General features: G+C 34.3%; 1 protein-coding gene across 3 annotated transcripts; it reads right to left on the reverse strand.

Moving 5' to 3' along the window:
* Positions 1-5,794: 5,794 nt before the first annotated feature.
* LOC120627735 (neuroendocrine protein 7B2) lies at positions 5,795-21,492 on the reverse strand. Of its 3 annotated transcripts, none has more exons than XM_039895758.1 (7): positions 21,374-21,492; positions 21,125-21,198; positions 11,287-11,377; positions 9,569-9,792; positions 8,278-8,435; positions 7,144-7,328; positions 5,795-6,097 (listed from the first exon to the last, which is right to left on the reverse strand). In XM_039895758.1, the coding sequence occupies exons 1-7, from the start codon at positions 21,425-21,427 to the stop codon at positions 6,008-6,010; spliced, it is 876 nt and encodes a 291-aa protein (XP_039751692.1). In that variant the 5' UTR covers positions 21,428-21,492; the 3' UTR covers positions 5,795-6,007. The 3 variants fall into 3 exon arrangements, with proteins under 3 accessions (XP_039751692.1, XP_039751693.1, XP_039751694.1); XM_039895759.1 differs by having other exon boundaries at positions 21,304-21,437; XM_039895760.1 differs by lacking the exon at positions 21,125-21,198 and having other exon boundaries at positions 21,374-21,436.
* Between the last annotated feature and the right edge of the window lie 1,305 nt (positions 21,493-22,797).

Raw genomic sequence — 22,797 nt, forward strand, 5'->3', positions numbered from 1 at the left:
TTATGCAACAACCAATACCAAACAGCTGACCTTTGAAGGGTAATTCAAGAAACTTGTACAAATATTCACACAATGATCAATGGTGTTATTTTCCAATTGATGTTTTACATATAATCCTTCATTGATCTTAGGTAAAATCCAAAATAACACTATTCTCCGTGTACGGCATATACATAAAGGTAAAAATACAGAAGCTGTAACTGTCACAACAGATTAAAAATACAACACTTTAAAAGCACAACTAATTAATTAGTTTTGTTAGCAATAATAGATTCTGAGATCTTTTATGTTAAATATTGTTATATTTTCAAGTATTTTAAAATAAATTATCATCTCGTGGTAATATTTTCATTTATTTGATGTCATTTACTTTAATCGATTATTATAATCGATGTTATGACCTAAACTTATTTTTCTTATTGAGCTGATTTTTTTGAATAATAAAATAAAAAAAATATAACGCCTTTTTTAATCGTTATCTCAACTTAATAAAATCTAAACTTTCCATCTCCTTTACTTTATCGATCAAAAAGCCTTCCGTAAAACTCATAAAGTAGTTGATGGATTGACTTGAACATTTCTATACTTAAGAGTGTAAAAAATTCAATCTGACGGAACCGAAAATTCTGATTCCATTAAATATTTTTATATTTTTTAAGAGTAAACTTCTTTTGGCACACCGCAAACAGATTTTTCCGTTGGTAGGAGGTTAATTTAGGCTAAACCGTCACGCTATGAGGTGGAAGGTTCGATCGGGTGAACTCGGGACCGCTGAGTGTACCCGAGCGAGAAATATACAGTCAGCTGTTCTTCGCTGATGTGTCGCTGAATTTAGAATATTCAATTAATACTTTGTCAATTTAATACTTAATTATTAATTATATTTCTTCGACAGGAACGCGGTAGATATTCATAGGCTATATTGCCTATTTGAGAAAGATATGTTATAGCTGCCAAAGTAAATATTATTTTCCTTAAAGTATGCTTGCCATATGTACCTTTATAATAAATGCAATGATGTTAATTGATATTATAGCCACCCGTTTAAATTATTGTAACATGTTAGTTTTATTTTAAATTCCAAATTTTAAATTCCAAATTTTCAATGCTACGTATTCTCACTGCATTTTAAATGTAAAGCCACATAATTAGGGCCATATATAGTTAACGTTTATATTCTCGGCTTCTTATCGGTAGAGTCTGCCTTCCGAAACGAAATAAGTGGTGCTTATATTACGACCTACTGGAAATATATAAATTTTGAATTTGTGATTTCATTTATTTTCTCTAAAATTTTGGTAGGTACTTATTACTAGGTACACTGATCCTTTTGGTAATATATGCAGTTAGTCCCTTTTTTTTTTAAGATGAATCTGTGTGAGTTATTTATAAGGGTTGTGTCTTTCTGGCGCTTGAGTCAGTCAAACATTCTTGGAATATCGTTTCCCTCCGAGACATTGATTGACATGTCCGTTGACCCTTACATAGCCCAACGTCGAGGTGTGCCATACAAAAGTATTTTTTTTATAATACCTAAGTTTTTTTAATTCATAGTCATTGCTGGACATGGTCTCCTTTAGTGAGTTCCAAAGTTCACGGTTTTGGAACGCTTGTATTCAGCGGCTAGCGATGAGTTTGATGACGTCTGTTCGCATGGTTGGAGGTTGACCAACACAACACTTACAGGTTTCCATCACTTAGGGAACCTAACATCTATCGGTTATCCAAACAAAGTGCCCCACCCATTCGAGCTACGCGATTTGTTGAGCTAGGGTCGATAACTCTAGTTCTTCTGCTGATCTTTTCATATCTGATATAATACAGAAGGAAATATTACGACGTTTCGATTTCTCAACGATTACTTTGTAGAGTGGAACATGAGCGCAAAAAATATTTTAAACGGGAAGTTATAATTAATGAATTTAAAATAGATAATAATATATTTCTTATAGGCTATGAGGTAAATTTAGTTTTTCTTTAGTTTCATATTATCACTAAATAATTATTTACATTAGAATAATTGTCTGTCCTTGCTTTGTGGGGGCTATATTTACAATGTCCCAGTTTTAACAATATGACTACCTATGGCAAATATGTTACAGAACTTTTATTTAGACGATTTAAAGAGGAGATAAGTGGCATGATCATTTTAATTTGCGTTATTCGTAACGTTATATACAATTCTTATTTTTTAAGTACCTTCTCCATCCAAGTATATAAACATTAAAACTTAGATAAGCTACACGCATGTAAGATGCTTAAGTTTTATAATATATTTAGGTATTTACAAACTACTAATAATGTGAATTGCCAAAATCTGTCAGTTTGTTTTTAATTTACAACTTATATTATATATTATTAAGACATATTATTTACAAACGAGTAATCTATACTTACAAAAAAACTGTAACGGGTCTAATTCTGTATATTAACAATATTTAAAGAAAACTTTTTGAAGGACACTCCAATGGATACTGTACCCAAAATTGTAATTTTTTTGCATTCGTGTCTGTATGTATCTGGGCCGCGCATCACGCTAAAACTGCTGAATAAATTCAAATGACACTGCACGAGTTTAGTTCATATTACGAGGTAGGACATAGGATACTTTTTATCCCGAAATTCAGCTCAGTTCCTTTGGGAGAGGGCATAAAAGTGTTTGACGATTTTACACTATTACTCCGTCAAATGTTAACCGATTTTAATAATTATTTTTTAATTGGATAGGTTAAACTATCAGTTTAATTTGCTTAAATTGCGTGTAGATCTGATGAATACGATTGGAGATAGAGGACAGAACTCCTCAGCAGACAGCAGCAAACCCCCTACTTAAGGCTTAACGATACTGAATACATGAAATGTTGCCACATTTATGAGAACTTCAGTGCTAAGTCCAAAAAAAAATTTAGATATTTTCTTGGTTAACCATTAGGATAGAAATCAACTTACAGTGCGATTTCGATTCTTCCTTTAACCATTTCTATTCTTTGTTGGTAATAGGAGCTGATGAATTATCTTTCAAAATTCCAAATCCATTTATTGACCTAGGCCAACGTTGCATACCCAGCGCAAATCGACTAATTTGTAGTTCTGCTGATTTTAAATACTGCAAATTTGGAATAGGTGCCCAGTCTGGTCATTTGCGATTGGCAATGTTTACGTCATTGAAGGTTTCAAATAATGGGAGACTAAAGCTCCAAGAGCAAGAACAGAAATATTATTCGCACACAATTCAGTTGTTTGTTTAAATATGTTGTAATACTATCTGTACTACGCATACATACATCATAGGTTCGTATATTTGGCACTGAAAAAACATTATGTTTGGTATCTGATTTATTGAGGTAGGTGTAGTATATTTAGAAGTACGGTGCGTCTCGTAAGCTGGCGCAGCCGCAGGGCACTTTTAGTTGTGCCCTACGGCTTTGCCTGCGTTAATAATGGGACGCAGCGTACAGCTAACCTACATCAATAAATTCAATACTGCAAACTTTTTTCAATCGTACTGGTATAGATATCATAGATATTAAGTATAGATAGTATTTCAACATATTTAAGCAAACGGCTGAGGTGTGGATGAATAATATATCTGTTCTTGATCTTGGAGCTTTTATCACCTACTATTTGAAACCTTCAACCACGTGAACATTGCTCATCGTAAATGCCTTAAAATGTGATTTAAAATACTTTACAAAATAACTGTATTAATAATGTGTGACTTAACAGTAGCACTACATATTATTCGATAGTGCTGGGTAAGCACCGTTGACCCAAATTAGTAAATGGATGGTTGCTCGTCTTTGGAAATTTGAAAGATAATTTGGTATCCATCAGTCTCAGCTTTCTCCCTTTAAGGTACACTATACATTGCTAGTCTACCACTAACAATGAATAGTGAACGTTAAAAGAAGAATCGAAATCGCATACTTAGTGGCTTCGTTTGCTTAATATTAAACAAGAAAATTTCTAACACTTTTTATTTAGTCGTAGCACAGAAGTTCTCATAATGGTGGCCACACTATGTAATCTGTATCGTTAAGCCTTAAGTGAGGGGTTTGCTGCTGTTCTATGAGGAGTTCTTTCCTCTGCCAATTATATTGAACAGATCTGCATAAAACTTATGCAGAACTGAACTGACAGTATAACCGATCCAGTCAAAAAAAAAATACTTCAATCGGCTAATTTTTGATGGAGTTATGGTGTATAAACCCTCAAACACTTTTATTCTCATTCCAAAAGGACTGAACTGAACATCGGTATAAAAAATATCTTATGTTCCACTTCGTATTATGACCTCAAATCGTGTGAAGTTTCATTTGAATTCATTCACTTGTTTCAGCCTGATAGGGACAGTTAGACACGAACGAAATAAAACTCGGTTAAAATCTCTCGGTTAAAAGTATCGGTCAAAAAGTGCATTACAATTAATTTTTTCAAATATCTTCAATGCACAGAATTTTACCATTACAGTTATATTATAAGTATAGGTTTTGTACCAGTCGTTACTGATAACTTATAGCTATAATATTAAAGTTGTACTTTAATACAATCCGATAAGATATCATTATCTTTTATCTAGTTTTTTAAGATAGGTGACCTATTCCTCTAGCATGGAGGGTACAAAAAATAATAATGATATAAAACGTTCTCAGCGCTTAGTATTTTTTAACCCTTTTGTCACACCTGGAGACTATTATTTATGATGACTTTGATATGGAATAATTTAATGTATGGATTTTAAATTTTTGATGTATTTATTCACTTTTTAACTTAAGCAAGGGCAGTTAGGTTATTCCACGTCTTTTTCTTCATCGTATTTTAATGATACTTTCCGCCTACACGCTGGTACTAATTTTAATGTTTTTCGAATATTTTGTTTGTAAAGAAGTTTTTGAGGTGTCATATTATCTTTATAAGTTGTTCCGTACGAAATGTTAGTTTCAACCGTAGGTTTAGGCAAAGTCTTAATATAGTAAAAATATTCAAGTGCACCTTTCAATGAAAAAAAAATTAAAGCAATCTAACAGATAAGCTGGTAACATAACATAACTAAGAAAGTTTAGTTTAATTTAGCTGATAAAATTTTATAACGTGAAAGTAGATAACAACTGTTATCAAATTAATAAAGAAGACTACATTCCAGATAAAACGATCTTACCACTTAGTAGTTTTATATGTGTTATATCCTTTTTGAACGAACCCGGGACCTCCCACCTCCCACCTCCCTCCCACTATAAGTCCCACTGCGCCAGGGAGGTCATCATAATATTTACTTTTGGAATATAGTAAGAAAGCTTACGTTACGAAACGTTATCTTAGATATTTTCTCAAAAAAGCTATTTGCCCCTTTGGATAGAGATACAATTTTATTATAGCCTAAATATTTGTAATTTCAATATTGTAGTTCATGAATTTTAATTTAAAAATTACAAATAAACGTTCGACACGGAACACCCGGCAGTTGTGAAACACTAAAGTTACTAAAATATTAAAAAGATATAATATAAAACTTAGTTTCGTTAGTTGAATTAATATATTTTTCTTACAAGTTTATTTGTTTATTTATCTCTGTATCCTTCAGAATTTAAATTAAATTTTGTGTTCTTTTTCTTATTTCAATTTATTAACAACAATTAAGTAAATATGCACTGGCATTGAGTATTTATGTCATGTCCCCTATGAGGACGACGCCCTAAACGCCGTTGCGACATACGGGACGATTTTACTGCCAAGGTGGTCTTACTATTTGGCTAAAAAAAGGCCTGTGATAAAAAACAAATAAGATTCAGCTGCTAAAATATGAATTAAATCGTTATCGTCGAAGTTATATAAAAATATTCACGTCAAGTGATTCATTTTCATGATCTTAATACACATCTACACCTTTATTCAATATGAAAGTTTATACTATGAGGTTGCAATAGATTAGAAAAAGTTTACACAAATATATTCCTATCATTTGTAAGATAGTTTGATAAAATCTAGAAACTTATAGTATGCTGTATGATTACATGGGTAAGATTGAATAATCGTTAATTTCCACTCCCTTTTTTGCGGCTATAGGTAGGCGTTCACCCAACAGGAATGGGTTTTCAACCTAAAATTGCAATCATTTAGTTAAAAACCAAGATCTTAAAGTGTTATATTAATAGTTTTGTATTTAATTTTACATACGATAACCTGAAATATTAAAAATATATAGCTATCTTCTGCTCAAATGTTGACACTTTTACATTAAGACGGCAAATAATAATGTAAAATCAACTACAGCATTTAAAGACCACGCCAATAAACTACTAAAAATCACTGAAAAAGTTTACGAGGAAGCCTAACATGTATTACGTTGCGTACAAACTCTCGAAAGATTCGATAAAGACTCTCGAATTAATAATCGATGGACCAACGAGATTGGCCAACATAGCAACACTTCGCAAAGCACGCAAGGATCAAGCTGTAACGCGAGGCGTAAGTTTTAAACCCTTTGTGCTCGTAATTTCACTGCCAACCAAGGCCTTTAGACTGGCAGCATTTCTTCTTGGTGAAAGAAATAAGAATGACCGAATTACCTACTACTAGGTTTAGGTACTTCAAATACCCAAATTACGGGTAAGTACGAGCTTTTAGTGACAGATTACAAAAGCTCTAGTACTATTATCCTATTGGCCTGCAAACACTGCAACCAGTCACTTGTCTTGTAAACCGTGTCGATAGCAAAAGTGTCCACGTTTGCATAGCCACCTAATCCAATAATCTTGTCTTTTAAATTTATTTGAGAATCATTTAGTAAAATATCGTAAAATGACTTTTAAAACCATTATACCAGATCACCGAATAATTTTAAAATGTCAAACAGTTCTTAATACACAAGATTTTGAATTAATTAATAAAGATATGGATTAGGACCTAAATAATAGTAGCTATTATAGAATTTTAAGTGGGTATTACTACTAACCAACTAATTTTGATTTAATAACGACAATAATTACAACAGTTTTTTCAAGCTTAAAAATTGCAAATAATGGAAGCGATAAAGTTCATTTACTGAAAACAAAAAAAAAAACCTTTTGGTTTTAAATTAGCAAGTAGCAGAAATTTAAAATAAAAGCTTACTACTTTTTGAATATAAAATTATGTAATACTAACGTCCATCATATACTTCTTGGCGACGAGATTCTTGTGGTGGTCGGGGAAGCGGATGTCGAGCTCAGAGGGTTGTTCTGGAGGGCAGCTAAACATGTGCTCTCCATCGCACATGCAACTCTGTGACAGCTGGTACTCGCGACTGAAGGCAGCCGTGTTTTCAAAATCACTGATGCAACCTTGATCTTCTGTAAGGGAAAATTCTAGATCAAACCGAGAAGCCCTTTTGTGATAAGATGAAATCTTGTAAAAAAATAGTTGTTGACATTATTTTATCCTAAAAGGTTATACCTAATGCAGTTATCTCAAAAGTATTAAAAGATAACTTAACAAGATAGAATTATTGATTGGAAAATTCAATTGGATATTGATCCTAGAAGTGGCATGCTCCCTAGAAAAAGTTAAGCTAGAAAATTGCTCTTTTATCTATTGCTTGTTATAGTTAGTTGTCTGTCTGTTGCTTGAAATAAAAAACAATTGTTTTAATTAATTTCTTTTTTCTAAACAAAACATTAGCTAACGCTTACTTTGGGGCTAGATGGCGATTTGTGTATTGTCGTAGTATTATTATTATTTTTTAGAATAATCTTTTATTAATTTGTCAGTTTGGTAGTAACTATAAAATAAAACTTGCAAGACCTTGACCAAAGAAAGACCAGTGATCAATATGATAAACAGTCCACTGCTGTACAAAAGGCCACTCACAACGAGGTGTCGTGGTCGCGTCGCGGGAGGACTACGAATGGTGACAACTGTATTCCGATCTGCCGTCACAGCATGGCATAAGTGATAGTGATCAATATCGTCATCATTATCATCATATCAGCCTATAACCGGACCACTAAAGGGCAGGTCTTCTCTCAAAATGAGTTAGGATTTAGGCCGTAGTCCACCACGCTGGCCAGCGCGGATTGGTGGACGCCACGCACCTTTGAGAACATTATGGAGAACTTTTAGGCAACTCACTATGTTTTCATTACCAAGCCAGTGATATTTCAATTGCTTAAAAAGCACAAAACTTAGAGGTGCGTGCTCGGATTTGAATTCGGTTCCCCAAAAGTGAAGTCGAAGTCCTACCTATTGGGCTAGCACCGCTTCAATATATTATAGAATAATTTTATTATATAAAACACTTACCGGTATAGCCGACTGGACACGGGTTGGGGGGGTTGCAGTAAGCTGGGAGGACCGCGTCGGTTTTGACCATCTGATGGTTGGGCACCATTCCGGAGGGCTGCAGACGCTGTTCCCCTTCACCCGCTCCGCCGGTCACGTATTGATGGCCCCACAAAGAACTGTTCGACAGAAGATTTTACTAGCCTATTTTTTTCATTTTGGGCACAGTATTAAGAAAATATAGAAACCGGGTACACGACTAATATTGAAGCATCAAAAACCACTCCACTTTAGAGTTGTTTCTCAAACAAATGGTTAGTAACTTCATATCATTTTGCAGTTGAAAGTAATTATTTTACCTCCTATGTTCTTAACGTTTACAATGAAATAGGAAAATAAAAAAAAGTTTGTGACCTAGCAATATTCCGCGGTGTGAAGTGAACCGTGCGCGGAGCGTTTTCACCGTTTTTGGACACAATGCACTGCATACAGTAATACATGAATGAGGATTCTGTATGTTCAGAATTCTATGGTTTTGGGACGATCACATTGTTTTTGAGCCGTTCAAAACAAAATCAATAAGAAGGACAAGAGTTATAATGGTTGCAGTAATCAATATTTCACTGTTACACTTGTGAGCTTTTAATATTATAGCAAACAGAATAATCAGCATCAAGTTTTATTTGTATATGCTTAAATTAATTCTTTTACTCAAAGGGCTCCGTAGGACGATAGCTAGTGGGCAGAGTATTGACACTGCCTCGTTAAAGCCCACACAGAGATGCTTAATTATTTTAAGTGCTTGACTTTTATGTAGGTACCTTCAGCAAACATTTTAATATTCTAAGTAGTGTTTACTGGACTCGATTATGAAGCTTAGTCATTTTAGGTGTTGATCTTTTACTGTTAATGTCACTTCCACGCAAGCGTCCGATTTTTTTAAATAGTAATAATAAAATGATAAAGGGGGTGGCCAACTGATGAAAAAGGATGTTCTTTGAAGATATAAATGAAAGGCTGAATATCGTTAGAAATAACATTACGCGACTTGAAGCAATTCATTGTATTTGTTATTATAGTTTAACTAGTTGTTGCCCGAGAGTTCTTTCGCGTAGTAATTTTGATGCGCATCTGACCCTGTACTGACACTATATAGAAACAAATCAGTTCCACGGGAATCTTAGATAGGTAGATTTTTCATCCGTCCACCCATAAATCCACACATCTATATAACCATTAATTCATACATCTATACATCCATACAATCATACATTTATACACCCACACAGCCATACATAATAGCAAAATTTACCTGTGCTGCAGGTATTCTTGGTCGCGGAGGCTGGGGCTGGGGTTGCCATCGATCAGCGAGTCGTAGTCGAGCTGCTCGTGCTCCAGTTCTTTGTTGGCTCGGGCCATCAACGCGAGGTGCCTCTCGTTCGATGGATACTCGAGGTAAGTTGACGCTGCATCGTTGAAGTCTTTCCCCATACGCTCGACGACCTCACGAAGAAGCGCTTCCGTTAAAATATGCTCCTGAAATGAATTTCATTGATAGAATCTTCTTTTGACCCCCGATGCAAAAACGAAGATAAGTTTTACGTGTTTGTGCGTGTGTGTGTCTTACGGATGAACCGATTTTGATTACAGTTTTTTTTTGTTTCGAAGGTGAAAGGTCCGGAGTGTTCTTAGTTATTTTTTGATGAAAATCGGTCCAAGATGGCCGCCACCTTAAATTGCGTGTTACATATATTTTCACAAGTCTTTCAATATGGGTTGGACTAGTAAAATACTATGGCAAATTTTAAATCCAAGATGGCCGCCACCGCAAAATCGCTACTATTCTTTATTTTTAAACTTTGGTAAATATAAAACCATCGTCTATGAAAGGAGCAACACTTGTGGCGAAGTTATCAATTCTCATGTGCCTCTTTCTGACACCAGCCACCACGCCTTTAGACCGCACCATATGAATGCCGACTGTTCTTACATAAAGCTGTACTTCTACTCGTACTTACTAAGATATGTACGAAAAGCCCCAAAACCTCAAATATGCTTTAGCGCAAACCCAGGATCTGGGGATACTACCACAGCTACTGACTACTAGACCAACCAGGCAGTTACGTTGAACACCCCTAATTTCATTGTTGTACTAATATAACAGACCGATCGTAAAATTGTTAAGTGAGGTTTTGATCATATAATATGAAATTAGAACTCAGCTTTCAGTCCGACCAGCGTTTTGATCTGTAATCTGCAGGGGCGGCGATCGTATTTTAACAAAGCAAGTAAATATGTTTTTTCATATGAGTGAATTTATTTTTAAAGCTTAAATAATTATTAATGTTAAGCATTTGTAAACCCAAAAGTCTGAGGATTCGCTTGGATAATAATTAATCCGTTTAGATTTGTTACGATTACTTTAAATTTATTTAGTCTTTTATAAAAAAGCTTTTCCAATCAAATTGTTATGTCATTCCAGACTAGACATTGTTTCTTGAACTAAAATGTCGTTGGAAGGACAAATGCATTTGGGAGATTGACTGAATATTAAATAGCTATTGCAACTAGTAGCATATAAATACTTTTATATTTGTATACCAAATTGAATCTGAGTGCCAAGAGTAAGGTTTTTGTTCTTATTCGATTCGAACGTTAACTATGACTTGTATGGAATCGAACGAGTGCCATCTTGGTATAACACTGGAAAAAGTATTGTTAATAGATGGCGCTGTTTTGATTCCATACAAATAGTAGTTAATTTCAAGCGATTGAATAGGTAGACGTAGATAGAAAATCTCGTACGAGACACAAAGATATACTTTTTTAAGCAACTGTCGGATGGATTTCAATGAAATTGATACACAATAAAAAGCGTACACAGGTACTTATATCGTCGTAATTTATTAGTTGGCGTGGAACACGTCTAGGATTTATATTACAATTTGGTTATTAGGATTTATAACTACGTCTTCTGGTGGTTAGAAATCATAGAAAATATATAAAGTAAAAAATAAATGTAATACTGACCTTTTCCCCAATAGAACCATGGGGGATAAATGCCATCGCCCCGACGATGCTTATGGCCATAACCAAAAGCCCTTGGAGGCCCATTTCGGAACTAAAGAGAAAAAAATAACATACATATTAATTATCTTTTATTAATTACTAAAACCTTAAATTAAAATAATTATAAACAAATCATATGGGTCCTAAGATGAAATAATGTTTGTCTAAATTGCATTTGCATTCATTTGAAGACACCCATTATTTATAGCCTACTATAATAATTGTAGTATATTCGACGGCCGACCCTGCATTCCGAATCCAAGGCCGTGGGTTCGATTCCCACAACTGAAAAAGGTTTGTGTGATGTACATAATTTTTTTTCAGTGTATGAGTTTATTAATGTATGTTATTCATAAAAATAGTCATCAGTCATCTTAGTACCCAAACACAAGCTACGCTTACTATGGAGCTAGATGGCGATGCGATGTCGTAGTATATTTATTCATTTAATCTGATTACAGAATATACCGTCTGTAGGTCTCCTCATTGTTTCGTTAAAGATATGATCAAGTGACGCTTTTTTTTAAACGCACTGCCAGTTGAAAAGTTCCTAATATGCACGGGTTTATTATTAAGACCCGGTCAATTAAAATTTTTATTAATGGAACTAATCGTAAGCATTTGTCATAATAAATATATGTAATATAATCGTCTAACGAAAATGTGACAAAAAACAATGCTCCGCGATTATTCATTGTAACCATAGAAACATAAGCAATTGTTCCGTTTTTTTGTTGAGACTTTTTTATCGTTGCTTAGCATTTTATTAGCGTACAATGATGCAAATCAATCAAGCGATACAAGTTACATGACATAACAATATTGTGAGATGTTTTCCTTCATAAAAACTATCAAGTTACAAGTGGGAGTCTGGCTGGAGCCGCGAATGACACGTACAACATCTTTGGGAGTTAATAAGTCATAAAAAAAATAGTTGAAAGGGCTACTATAGTCTATGGGGTAAAAGTCGATGGGGTATAACAATAAAACTATTAACTGAGATCGATATATAGTTAGATCAGAATAACTCTACAAAGATGTCATACGCAAGTAGTCAAACACGCAATGCTAACCATATCCTCAGGTAGGTGCCAGATTTTATTCAAACGATAATTCACACACTCGTTCAAACGTAAAAATTAAATTTTATAAGTACATAATTACCTAGTAGGACTCTACATTTATCCGTTTAGGTTATTCTTAAGATATATGAAATGATTATATACCTAGGGGTTTTTTATAGTTATAAATCATTTCTTTAGATCACGTATTAGTAATATCAATTACAAATAGTCTCGTCAAACTACAGCCTCTTTGATGTATCTGATCTATGGCAACATTAAGAAATATTCAAAGTAATTGAACTTTTCTCCACCATTGATAATTAATAAAACCTCCAAATTTCCAAATTTCTAAATGCAGAAATTAAGAAGCAGCTGATCAAATTAGATACCTACAAGATTATTGTTTCCAGCTTTACGACCGCAATTAATTTGACTGATAACACCGACGCACACTCGTAATAGGTTGCTTCTTATGCACCAAACGATTAATTGGTTTTTTTTTTTTATTTTTTTTAGCAATTTTGGGCAGACATTGGGCAGATTAACTGGGTCACTAGTATACGACAAAAAAGTCATCATGTTTCTGTATCTAGCTTAACCGGTAAATTTCGTTTACCCTAAAATTTTAATCACGGTGTCATTGACTAATTAGATCTACCGTAGAATATGCTAACTTCTAGATAAACGGGGCAATCAAAACGGATACTACGGAACCCTAATTTGGCTTCAATCAAACGTAACTTCACGTAGGTGTAGCGATTAAGATTATATCAAAATATTATGGTGTTCGGCTAGGTCGGCTTCCTTTGAAATGTTTACATTTGCTTTATAAGTGATTCGTATTAATTAGGCGGGAAAAAACTACCTTTATTGTTATTTTACAAGCGATTTAAATCTCAAAATTGGTTTAGGACAGTGAGGTCGTGGAAAGGTGAATTGAAATTAATAAAATCTTATATGACTAAGTATAATTGAGGCGTCAAGAAAACACACCTAGATCAAACCTACTTTAAAATCTAATCTCCATCAAGCTATCACGTAACATTATAAAAGCCGCCTGTAAAAAAGAATAAATAATTGAAATAATAATATTCACTAATTACCAAATATATTCGTTCGTTCATAGTTTAGTGTTACTAGTTAAACTATCGAGGTTATTTGAACATAAATCTATATTGCCTAAAAGTTTGCCTTAATACATAGATACATATCAGCCTTTTTGTTTTTTTCCTAATGTTTATTTTATAAAGAAAAAAAAGCCAGTTTATTTTATAAAGAAATAAATCAAGAAAATGTTATAGTATCACTAAATTTGAACTGTGAAACGAATAGAATAGGTCTTTGTTACTTGAATTTTAACAGAAGTTCTATACTTGGCAAGTAAAATATAGAAAATTACTAGGTACTTTCCTTGTTAGATACTATAAAAAAGGAAACCGTAAACTAAGTAAATCTATTTTATTTATTTATTTACATAAAGTTTACAAAAAAATACTTATAGCTATATATAAAATACTTATAATATATATAGCATCAGAAATCCACCCAGGTTTGTTATATATGGTAACAGAGAACTATACTTAGTTATTTTACATTTTACTTGGTATCGACTTAAATATGTTGTAGAAAATATTTATTTCTTGCTTTTTAGTTGTTCAACAAAGTCGGATCTTTTTGGTCTAAACATTTTTATAAATCTTTATTTTTTGGAGACGTATTTCACACAACTCCTTAATTGGACAAAACTTTGATATGGGACAGAGTATTAACGAAGCCGTATAAAAGGGCTATACAAAATATTATTAGTTGTGCCCATGTAGTGTTGACAACATCAGTGCGCGGGCGGAGGACGCACCGATACCGCCCACGGGTGGCGCCCGCGCATTTCCAACAGACTATCTGTACACAGAGCTTTTATACCATTTGGCACAGCTTGCAAATCTTTCCTATGGCTTTTAGCAAGCAGTGGAACCACCGAAACCGTGGCTTCAGAGACTAAGACTAAGACTTAATCAATTATTGTGTATGATTAAAACTGACATAATTATTTTAAGATTGTGTTCTAATTGAGTCTATACCTAACGCCTAGATAATGGTTACGCCTAGAACCTCCTAATAATTATAAGTTCAAGATGAGTTAGTGAGAGTCTGATCATATTTAAAAAAAAGATAAAATACCAAATGAAATCTTGCTGAATATTCTTTATTAATTTCTTGCAATTTATGTGGAAATATTGTTAACAAGTAAGTATATTATGAAACGAAATTTAAAACATGACTGCGGATTTTCTAACTTGAAAATGGCTCCATACGGCCAGAATTTTAAATTTTCGAATTCGAATTTCGAAGAATTTCGAAAAGTCGGTGTCGAATTCATACATCTACGTATATTCAGGAGACAGGACAGGCAGGTATTAAGAAACTGACATACATATAAACCTGAACCCTGGAAAAATTTGATTACATTTGGCAATCTAAACTAATCTAAACTGGGCCCCACGATACAGGTCACCTAGTATGGGGTCCACAGGTTATCAATAATATGAGGCAAATATCAATACATATAATGTGCATTCAGGCTTACAAATATGTTGTATCCAATTATTTTTTCTTTTTACTGTTGTATTGATATTCTGTGTAACCTTTTTGATCCAATAAATTATTATTATTATTTTCTGGGCAGTTGTGTAAAAAACCTCTCTGCTGTAAATTAACCTGTATCCGTAGAAAGTTTGAATGAACACTAGTGAATGGACAGCGCCATTGCAACGACCGTTTAGCGCACTAGCCTTACAAACCGGTATCTTATCACCGAAGCCTCATTCAATGGAGTGACATTGGCAAAACTCGACTTTACGCCTTCGATTAATAATGTACTAGATGTGCAGTCCAAAACCAAACCTAAGAGAAAAATGCGTGACCATTCTATGTATATAATAATTTAATGATATCTACTTATCGTTGTCTAATAGGCGTTTAAAAATTATGTTGTAAGTATAGATTACTATACTCTATGGCAAATTACAATTCCATGATGGCCGCCACTACAAAATGGCGAATTATATTTTTCCTTTTACAACCTCCTCAATATGGGTATCAAATAAAAGGGCTTGTCTAGTAGAATTATATTTGTTTGTAAATTTTCTATATTAAATGTCGCGAATTTCTTTATTGCATTACAAGTTAGCGTTTGACTGTTTAACCTATTGGTAAGTAAGTAATGATGCAGTTTCAGATGTTAGCGGGCTACTAATCGGTTTCTGCGCAGCATCGTATTGGAACGCTAAATTACTTGGTGGCACGTCTATGTTGCTAGGGTGGTAACAAGCTTCGGCCGAAGCCGTCCGTTATACCATATCAGAAAGAAATAAGAAATTATGAATTTCAAAATTACTCATGCCAGGAACCTAAACCGGAACGTTCTACTTAAATTGACCAAAGCATTAACCTCCGTGGTGAACAGAAAAAGTCATACTTAGAATAATAATTCCGTTAATTTTTTTTTTTTTCCGACGTCAAGAATATTCAGATTGGTTTACTACTGAGTAGCAAATTGAAGAAGTTATGTAATGAAAATATCCAAACTAAAAAGTAGCCACTAATAAAATCCTAAAAAGATTTAATCAGCCTTTAATACTAGCAACTTTTTAAAAATATTTCTTAGCTATATTATTATCTTTTTAAAGTATCTTTGCCCACAGGTTCTTTATGAGGACAGTGTCAAAGTATTTGACGTTTAATCCACAGAATTCCGAACATACAGAATGCTCATTCAGCCATTATTGTACACAGTGCATTGTGTGCAAAAACAGTAAAAACGCCCCGCGCACGTCTCACTTCACACCCGCGGAATGTTGCTAGCTCATACATTTTCTTCCATTTGCCCATTTCATGGTAAACGTTAAGAACATTAGAGGTAAAATAATTACTGTCAACTGGTCTGAAGTGACCAACCGCCTGTTCGAGAAACACTACTAAAGTGGAGTAGTTTTTGATGCTTCAATATTAGTCGTGTACACGGTTTCTGTATGTTCAGTTCTGTGGTTCAATCATAGAATCGATGTTTTTCAATGGAAAAGCTGCCCATTGAATCAAACACACATCGGGCAAAATAATTTCGAAAGAAGACCATTAAAAGTCACCAAGTAAAGAGGTTGCAAGGTGCAATCGATACGGCGATGCATTCGCTAGCCCTGTCATACCTTGCCTTCCACCCCACTTTCACCCCCTAGGAGTGGGGCAAAATTGCTTTGCCCGGGCGACCCTTCTAATAGTTGAATTTTTAATGACAAAAGTCGATTACGTGGTTTAGTTGGCAAGACTATCGACTTTTTTTATTAGCATGTATCGAAGAACATGCACATTTTGAATTTATACTTATTTTGGCACGTTAGAGAACCGTTACGAAAAACCGACGCCCTGAAGTTCGCTATAGTCAACAATTTTGTTTTTTCAATAAAAGGTTTGACACTGTACACTTTGAATTGTCAAAGTCAGCGGGCTTATTCCGGTGATTTAATTGATTCAATTGTAGAAACAAAAATCTCAAATTTGAATTATGTAACTTGGTTTTCCAATAATGAGATAGATTAGATAATGCGTTATAACAATTCTTTCAATGTATTAAATATCTTTTTCTGTTCTTAGAGTAGTTTTTTCTACAAACCCAGAATAAGGCGAAAGATAAAATTTTTGAAAAGATTTTTATCCCGTTACGCCAAAGAAGTATAACGTCTATCGCGTGTACACAAGTACAGACACGTTTTAATGATTATACTTAAACTCTAATTGAAATTCAAAAAGGTTTTATTCATGTAGACCTATCACCGGCACTTACGAAGCGTTCATACATTTAGGTTACCATTATTGTAAGGTGATTGGGATAACCACATTCGTTAACTTTAAACTAAAGCTAGGAGGCTTCCAAACGCGCCCTGGTCTAAGAGCCCACAACAAACTTAACCGGGTTAGGTATAATATTTTATAAAGGTACGAATCTCTTAAAACTTTTTTATCTAAGAATTATACGTAAAAAGCTAAGAATTTTATAAGGTCTTCTTCATAAAAATCTAGTTCCTTCATAAAAATTGATTTATTCTTAAAAGATGTGTCCTGCGGGTTCGCCCGCCTAATTTACGGGACGCAGCGTATAGTCTGCACCTTTCTCAGTAAATCAGCTAAAAAACGTTCAGTTTTTTCAATCGTACTACTGGAAGTGCCAAATATGCAAATCCATGCATTAAGTACATACTTATAGTATTTCAACATATTTTAACAAACAACTGAGGTGTGGGTGAATAATACCTATAGTTATCTGTTCTTACTCTTGGAAATTTAATCACTAACTGGTTGTAACTATTGTCAAACGCAAAAGCCCGTCCCGAGGACCTACTCCCGTTTTGCCCTATTTTAAATAATTTGAATTCCCTATAACAAATGACTGCATTAATAATATATGGTTTACCAGCACCATTACATATAAGTCAATAGCGCTGGGTAAACAACATTAACCCAAGTCAGTAAATGGATGGGTGCCCCTCTTTGAAGTTTGAAATAATTTTGTATCCATGAGTCTCAGCTCCTTCCACTAACAAAGAATGGTAATCATGAAAGGAAATTGTTGGTTGGTTTAAGGTTAACCAATAAAATTACCAACATTTTAAATTTAGCTTAAGCTTTGAAGTCCTCATAAGTGTGGCAACTCTCTAGGTATTCAGTATCGTTAAGCCTTTAGTTAAGGCTTTGCTGCTGTCCGCTGAGGAGTTCTGTCATCTATCTCCAATCATAATTATCTGATCTTCACGAAATTTGAGCACAACTAAACTGATATATCCCTATATGCCTATCAAGTTTATGGTGTAAAATCTTCAAACACTATCTTCCCAAAGGAACTTAACTTAATTTCGGGATAAAAAGCATCCTATGTCCTACTTCGCATTATGAAATCGTCTGAAATTTTATTTAAATTCATTCGGTAAATTTAGCGTGACTCGCGGCCCAGATACACACAGACAGACAGACACGAACGAAAAAAATGCAGTTTAGGGTTCAGTATTGGTTGCCCTCCAAAAATTTTTTTTTAAATATTTTTAATGTAAAGAATTCGACCCGTAACTTAAGAAACGTAACACAATTTTTTTTTGTTTCTTTTCGTAACCTTAAAGCAATCTTTGGATGTATGAATCTTAAAAAAAATCTAATACCTAATTTTAAATAAGTACCCACCCAATTATAGTTAAGGTGCTAAAATCGTTTTTCTCGAAACATTACTCCGCTTTTAATTGCTTATCCTCCGAATTCTAGCTTATTATTAGCGGGAAGTATCAACCTGGCTGTTCAATACGAAAATGCACCATTTAAATTCCATATATAAAAACCAAACGACACTTCTAGGCCAGAGTAGAAAGGATTTTTCAAAACCCAAAATAAATGCGGCCGAAGTCGCGGGCACAGCTAATTTCCAATTAATAATTTGCTTTATAATTTTTATTAAAGTCCACCATCATTTGGAGGAAATATCAATTTAATAAATTTTTAAAAGATCAGTACAAAAAATTAAAATAAATCGCGTTATAATTACGAATCAAAGTAATTATCAAGTGTGTTCAAATAATTTAGGTAGATACTAATTACTTCGACATTTCTCCAGGCCCGGGCAAACATAGGTCACAGCTCAGCACATCGAAATCAATAACCGTCGGTTGCAATGCGCAGGTACACGATGCATCTTATACTCGTATTAATATATATTTTATCGAACACGATACTGCACGAACTCGAAACGATATCGCTTCACAAGCAATCCAGTTCAATAGGTACAAACCTAACGTCCGGGCTCTTACTCTGTATGATATCGAAGTCGTAACGTTTCAGCGTTGTAGGTACGGGACAAACACCGCGCTATAAAGTTTTCGAACGCGATTCTCCACGAACTCGAAACGATCTCGCTTTACAACCAATCGCTGGCAACAGGTACAAACATAGCATCTGGGTTGAACTCAGTGCGATATGATTTTCGAACGCAATTCGGCACGAACTCGAAACGATATCCCTTCAGAACTAACTGAATGCAACAGGTACAAATATCATGTCTGGGCTCTTACTCTGTATGATATCGAGATTGTCACGTTACACGTCTCCGCGAACTCGAAACGATATCGCTTCACAACCTATCGATTGCAACATGTACAAAGACTACATAAGGGAATCTGTATGGTATCGAAGTCATCTCGTTTCAGCGTTATAGTTACGGAATGAACTCAGTGCGATATGATTTTCGAACGCAATTCGGCACGAACTCGAAACGATATCCCTTCAGAACCAACTGAATGCAACAGGTACAAATATCACGTCTGGGCTCTTACTCTGTATGATATCGAGATTGTCACGTTACACGTCTCCGCCAACTCGAAACGATATCGCTTCACAAACCACAATAAGGGTTTTTTACTTTGTAAGGCATAAAAGTCGTCACGCACGGTTTATCTACAAAAATATGTTTCATCAAACGTAATCCGCACGAAATGAAAGCGATAACTATTTACAATCTACAGATGGTAATAGATACAAAGATAATGTTGGGGTTCTTACTCTGTGTAATATTGAAGTCATCACGACTAAAATATCATAGAATGAAAAAATCAATATATGGCGCTAAATTAGACTAAGTTGCCATAAACATGTTATACTCTTTTTTTAAGACTAAAAATAGGTACCAACATTTTTCTGTGCTTATTTTGTGACATTAAAATATTATTTTAAGTATCACAAGAATAGCAAAATTTGAAACATAGAAAAGACATAAGCTGTAGAAAAAAGAATGACAAAAAATTTTGAAAAACATATTATTCCATATCATTGAAATTGATAACACTGAAAACGAAAAGGACTGCTGTCGGATGTACAAAACATACTATTTATTTGTTATAAAAGTTCGACGTAGACAAGGTCGCTGACAAGAGCTGTATTTTCTGTTCATTTCAATAAAAAATTTGGTTTGAGTTTAAGTAAATATTTACTCGACAATGAGTATCGAATAGTCTAGCTTTCGCCCGCGCAAACCTAGGTCGTAGCTCAGCACCAAAACATGGAAATGCAATGTAAGCCGGCAAGGCGCAAGTGCACGGTGCATTTATAATCTCTTTCAATGAACGATATAATAACTGAAAATGATATCGTTTAAAAACTATGGATGACAACAGGCACAAAGGACTTAGCAACAGAACTTGTACGCCACGTATTGATTATGTCAAAAATATTATCATGATCGATATTGCTTTTTGCTATACTTTTATGGCCATTAATCTGAATGATCCAAAAGTGAGCCGAGAAAACGCTATCGTGCAATTAGGAGAAGCCAGTGATTTGTCAAATATGATTACGTAAGATAACAATATCGAAGAGGACATTTTAGCAAGCATTGGTACGACGCATTAAGCTCCATTGCGCAGACTCGAACCTGTTGAGCCCTTTAGCTCCGGACTAAAATAGCTAACAAAAAAATTCCATCCATATTACGTAACACTAACACATAGCATAGCAAATGACAGAAACACAATGAAAAACACCACATAGCGATAAAAAAAGGAAGTTAAAGGATATGAAAATGAAAAGAATATATATACAATATCAAGAGATAGCAATACATAATATATAGATAGCAAATTAGGTGGATATGAAAACGAAATGAAGGAGAGTGAAGATAATAATAATAATAATAATACAGAAATTCTTACACTTTCAAAAATAGGAAGGGTGAGTGCGTCACAGTAATAACCAGTGACGTCAGGCGACTCGTGGCAAAGGTCACCTTCGCCGGTAGCACCAAAACAAAAACAAATAAAACCACAGTCACAACACAAAGAATACAAAATAAAGTGTACGTACGTATATAGTATAGTATACAATTACTTACATAGATCAGAAAGTGTGTTGCAAGAATAGATAAAAAGCGGCCAATTGATAATATTCAAAATCTGACTTACTTGCAGCCTGACTAAACTCGCGATTATTATAATTAGCGCCACGGCAAGGTACATGCACTTGGTTTTAACTGACTCTAAAAAATAACCGGATCACTATTCGTTTTGAAACATGTACTCACCGGAACGTTACCACCAGCGAAGTGGACGATTGTGTCGGGTCCTGCCGGATCGATGGCTTAGCGCATGCGTCCTCAGGGATTCTACGCAGGAATATTCTGAAATTCACTTAACTTTGCCCTTTAAACGCCGTTACTACGTGTAGCCTTTGGTTCGAGATGATTTATGATGCCACCGTAATTTATGCTAGGGTCATCTGTAGATGTTTCATTATCATCTTTTGATTTTGCTGTATCTGAGAAATGTTACTCAGCAATGGCATCAGGCAATATCTAAAACCAAATGTTTATGTTATTGGGCATGAAGTGTAAGAATTTGATATTTTTTGTAACGAGCACTACAAATGACTTCCAAAACATGGTTTTAATTAAATGCACATTTTACTGCGCTGTCGATGATGCACATGCACATTTCACTCCCCAGGGGATGTTGACATTACAATGAAAAACTGAAAAGATATTTTTTAAATATTTCGATGTGAATTCTCTGGAGATTACAACTAATTAAAATACACTTAGAGAATTTGTTTTCTCTAAACTTTTTTTGTGCATTTGAAAGCCTTTTTTACTGTAAAAGGTTATTTAACAACATTTATGACCATTAGAAGCCAAGCAAAGCCACTTTTGCGTATGGGGCGGGATACGCGCCGTGGTTTGAAAAAATCCAAATGGTAAAAATTTCCTTCCTAAAACATTGTTTTAAGGAGTGCGGTGGTTTTGGGAAGTTTCATTTGATCACGTTCACTGCATTACACTCTCAATCTCTTATTTCAGGTAGTACTAACTTGTAATTTTGAAATATCTAATCGGTCAATCGAATATGAAACACGTCTAAAAAATTCGGTACTACTAGTCATCCGAAGATTTTCGATTGGAGATTGATTTGTAACTTCGGGTGCTAGTCTAAATATGCTCATTTTATGTATAAGTCGTGATATACTAGGCAAAAAAAAATAACTTTTATCTATTCAATATACGAGTATATTATGACTTTCACCACCACCTCTTCGGTTTCATGCTAAACTTCGGTACTTAAGTATAATGGGACAGACGACAATAAAAGAACAATAATAAATTAATGAGTTTCACTGAAAATAGCTAGCTAGCATAACGTAGCACATAACAGCAACTTTAGATCTGCCATCAAACACATATTTTATTATGTGAGGTTACTTATTTGCTATCTGCATCATAGAACAGTACATAGAACTTCAAAAAAGGCTGCTAAATTCGAATATTTGAAAAATGCGACTCAAAATTTCTTCTCAGTCTAATCCACATCCCAAACTGGTGCAGTGGTAGAATCAA

Source organism: Pararge aegeria, chromosome 11 (assembly GCF_905163445.1).
Source record: "Pararge aegeria chromosome 11, ilParAegt1.1, whole genome shotgun sequence".
In the NCBI taxonomy this organism is placed as follows: Eukaryota; Metazoa; Arthropoda; class Insecta; order Lepidoptera; family Nymphalidae; genus Pararge; species Pararge aegeria.

Excerpts from the sequence above, each read along its gene's own strand:
- LOC120627735 (XM_039895758.1), bottom strand. The coding sequence starts at position 21,427 with ATGTACCTTGCCGTGGCGCTAATTATAATAATCGCGAGTTTAGTCAGG. Across the intron at positions 7,329-8,277 it reads GTGTCCAGTCGGCTATACCG|AAGATCAAGGTTGCATCAGT; the intron begins GTAAGTGTTTTA and ends TTTCCCTTACAG. Across the intron at positions 6,098-7,143 it reads CCAAGAAGTATATGATGGAC|GTTGAAAACCCATTCCTGTT; the intron begins GTTAGTATTACA and ends TTGCAATTTTAG.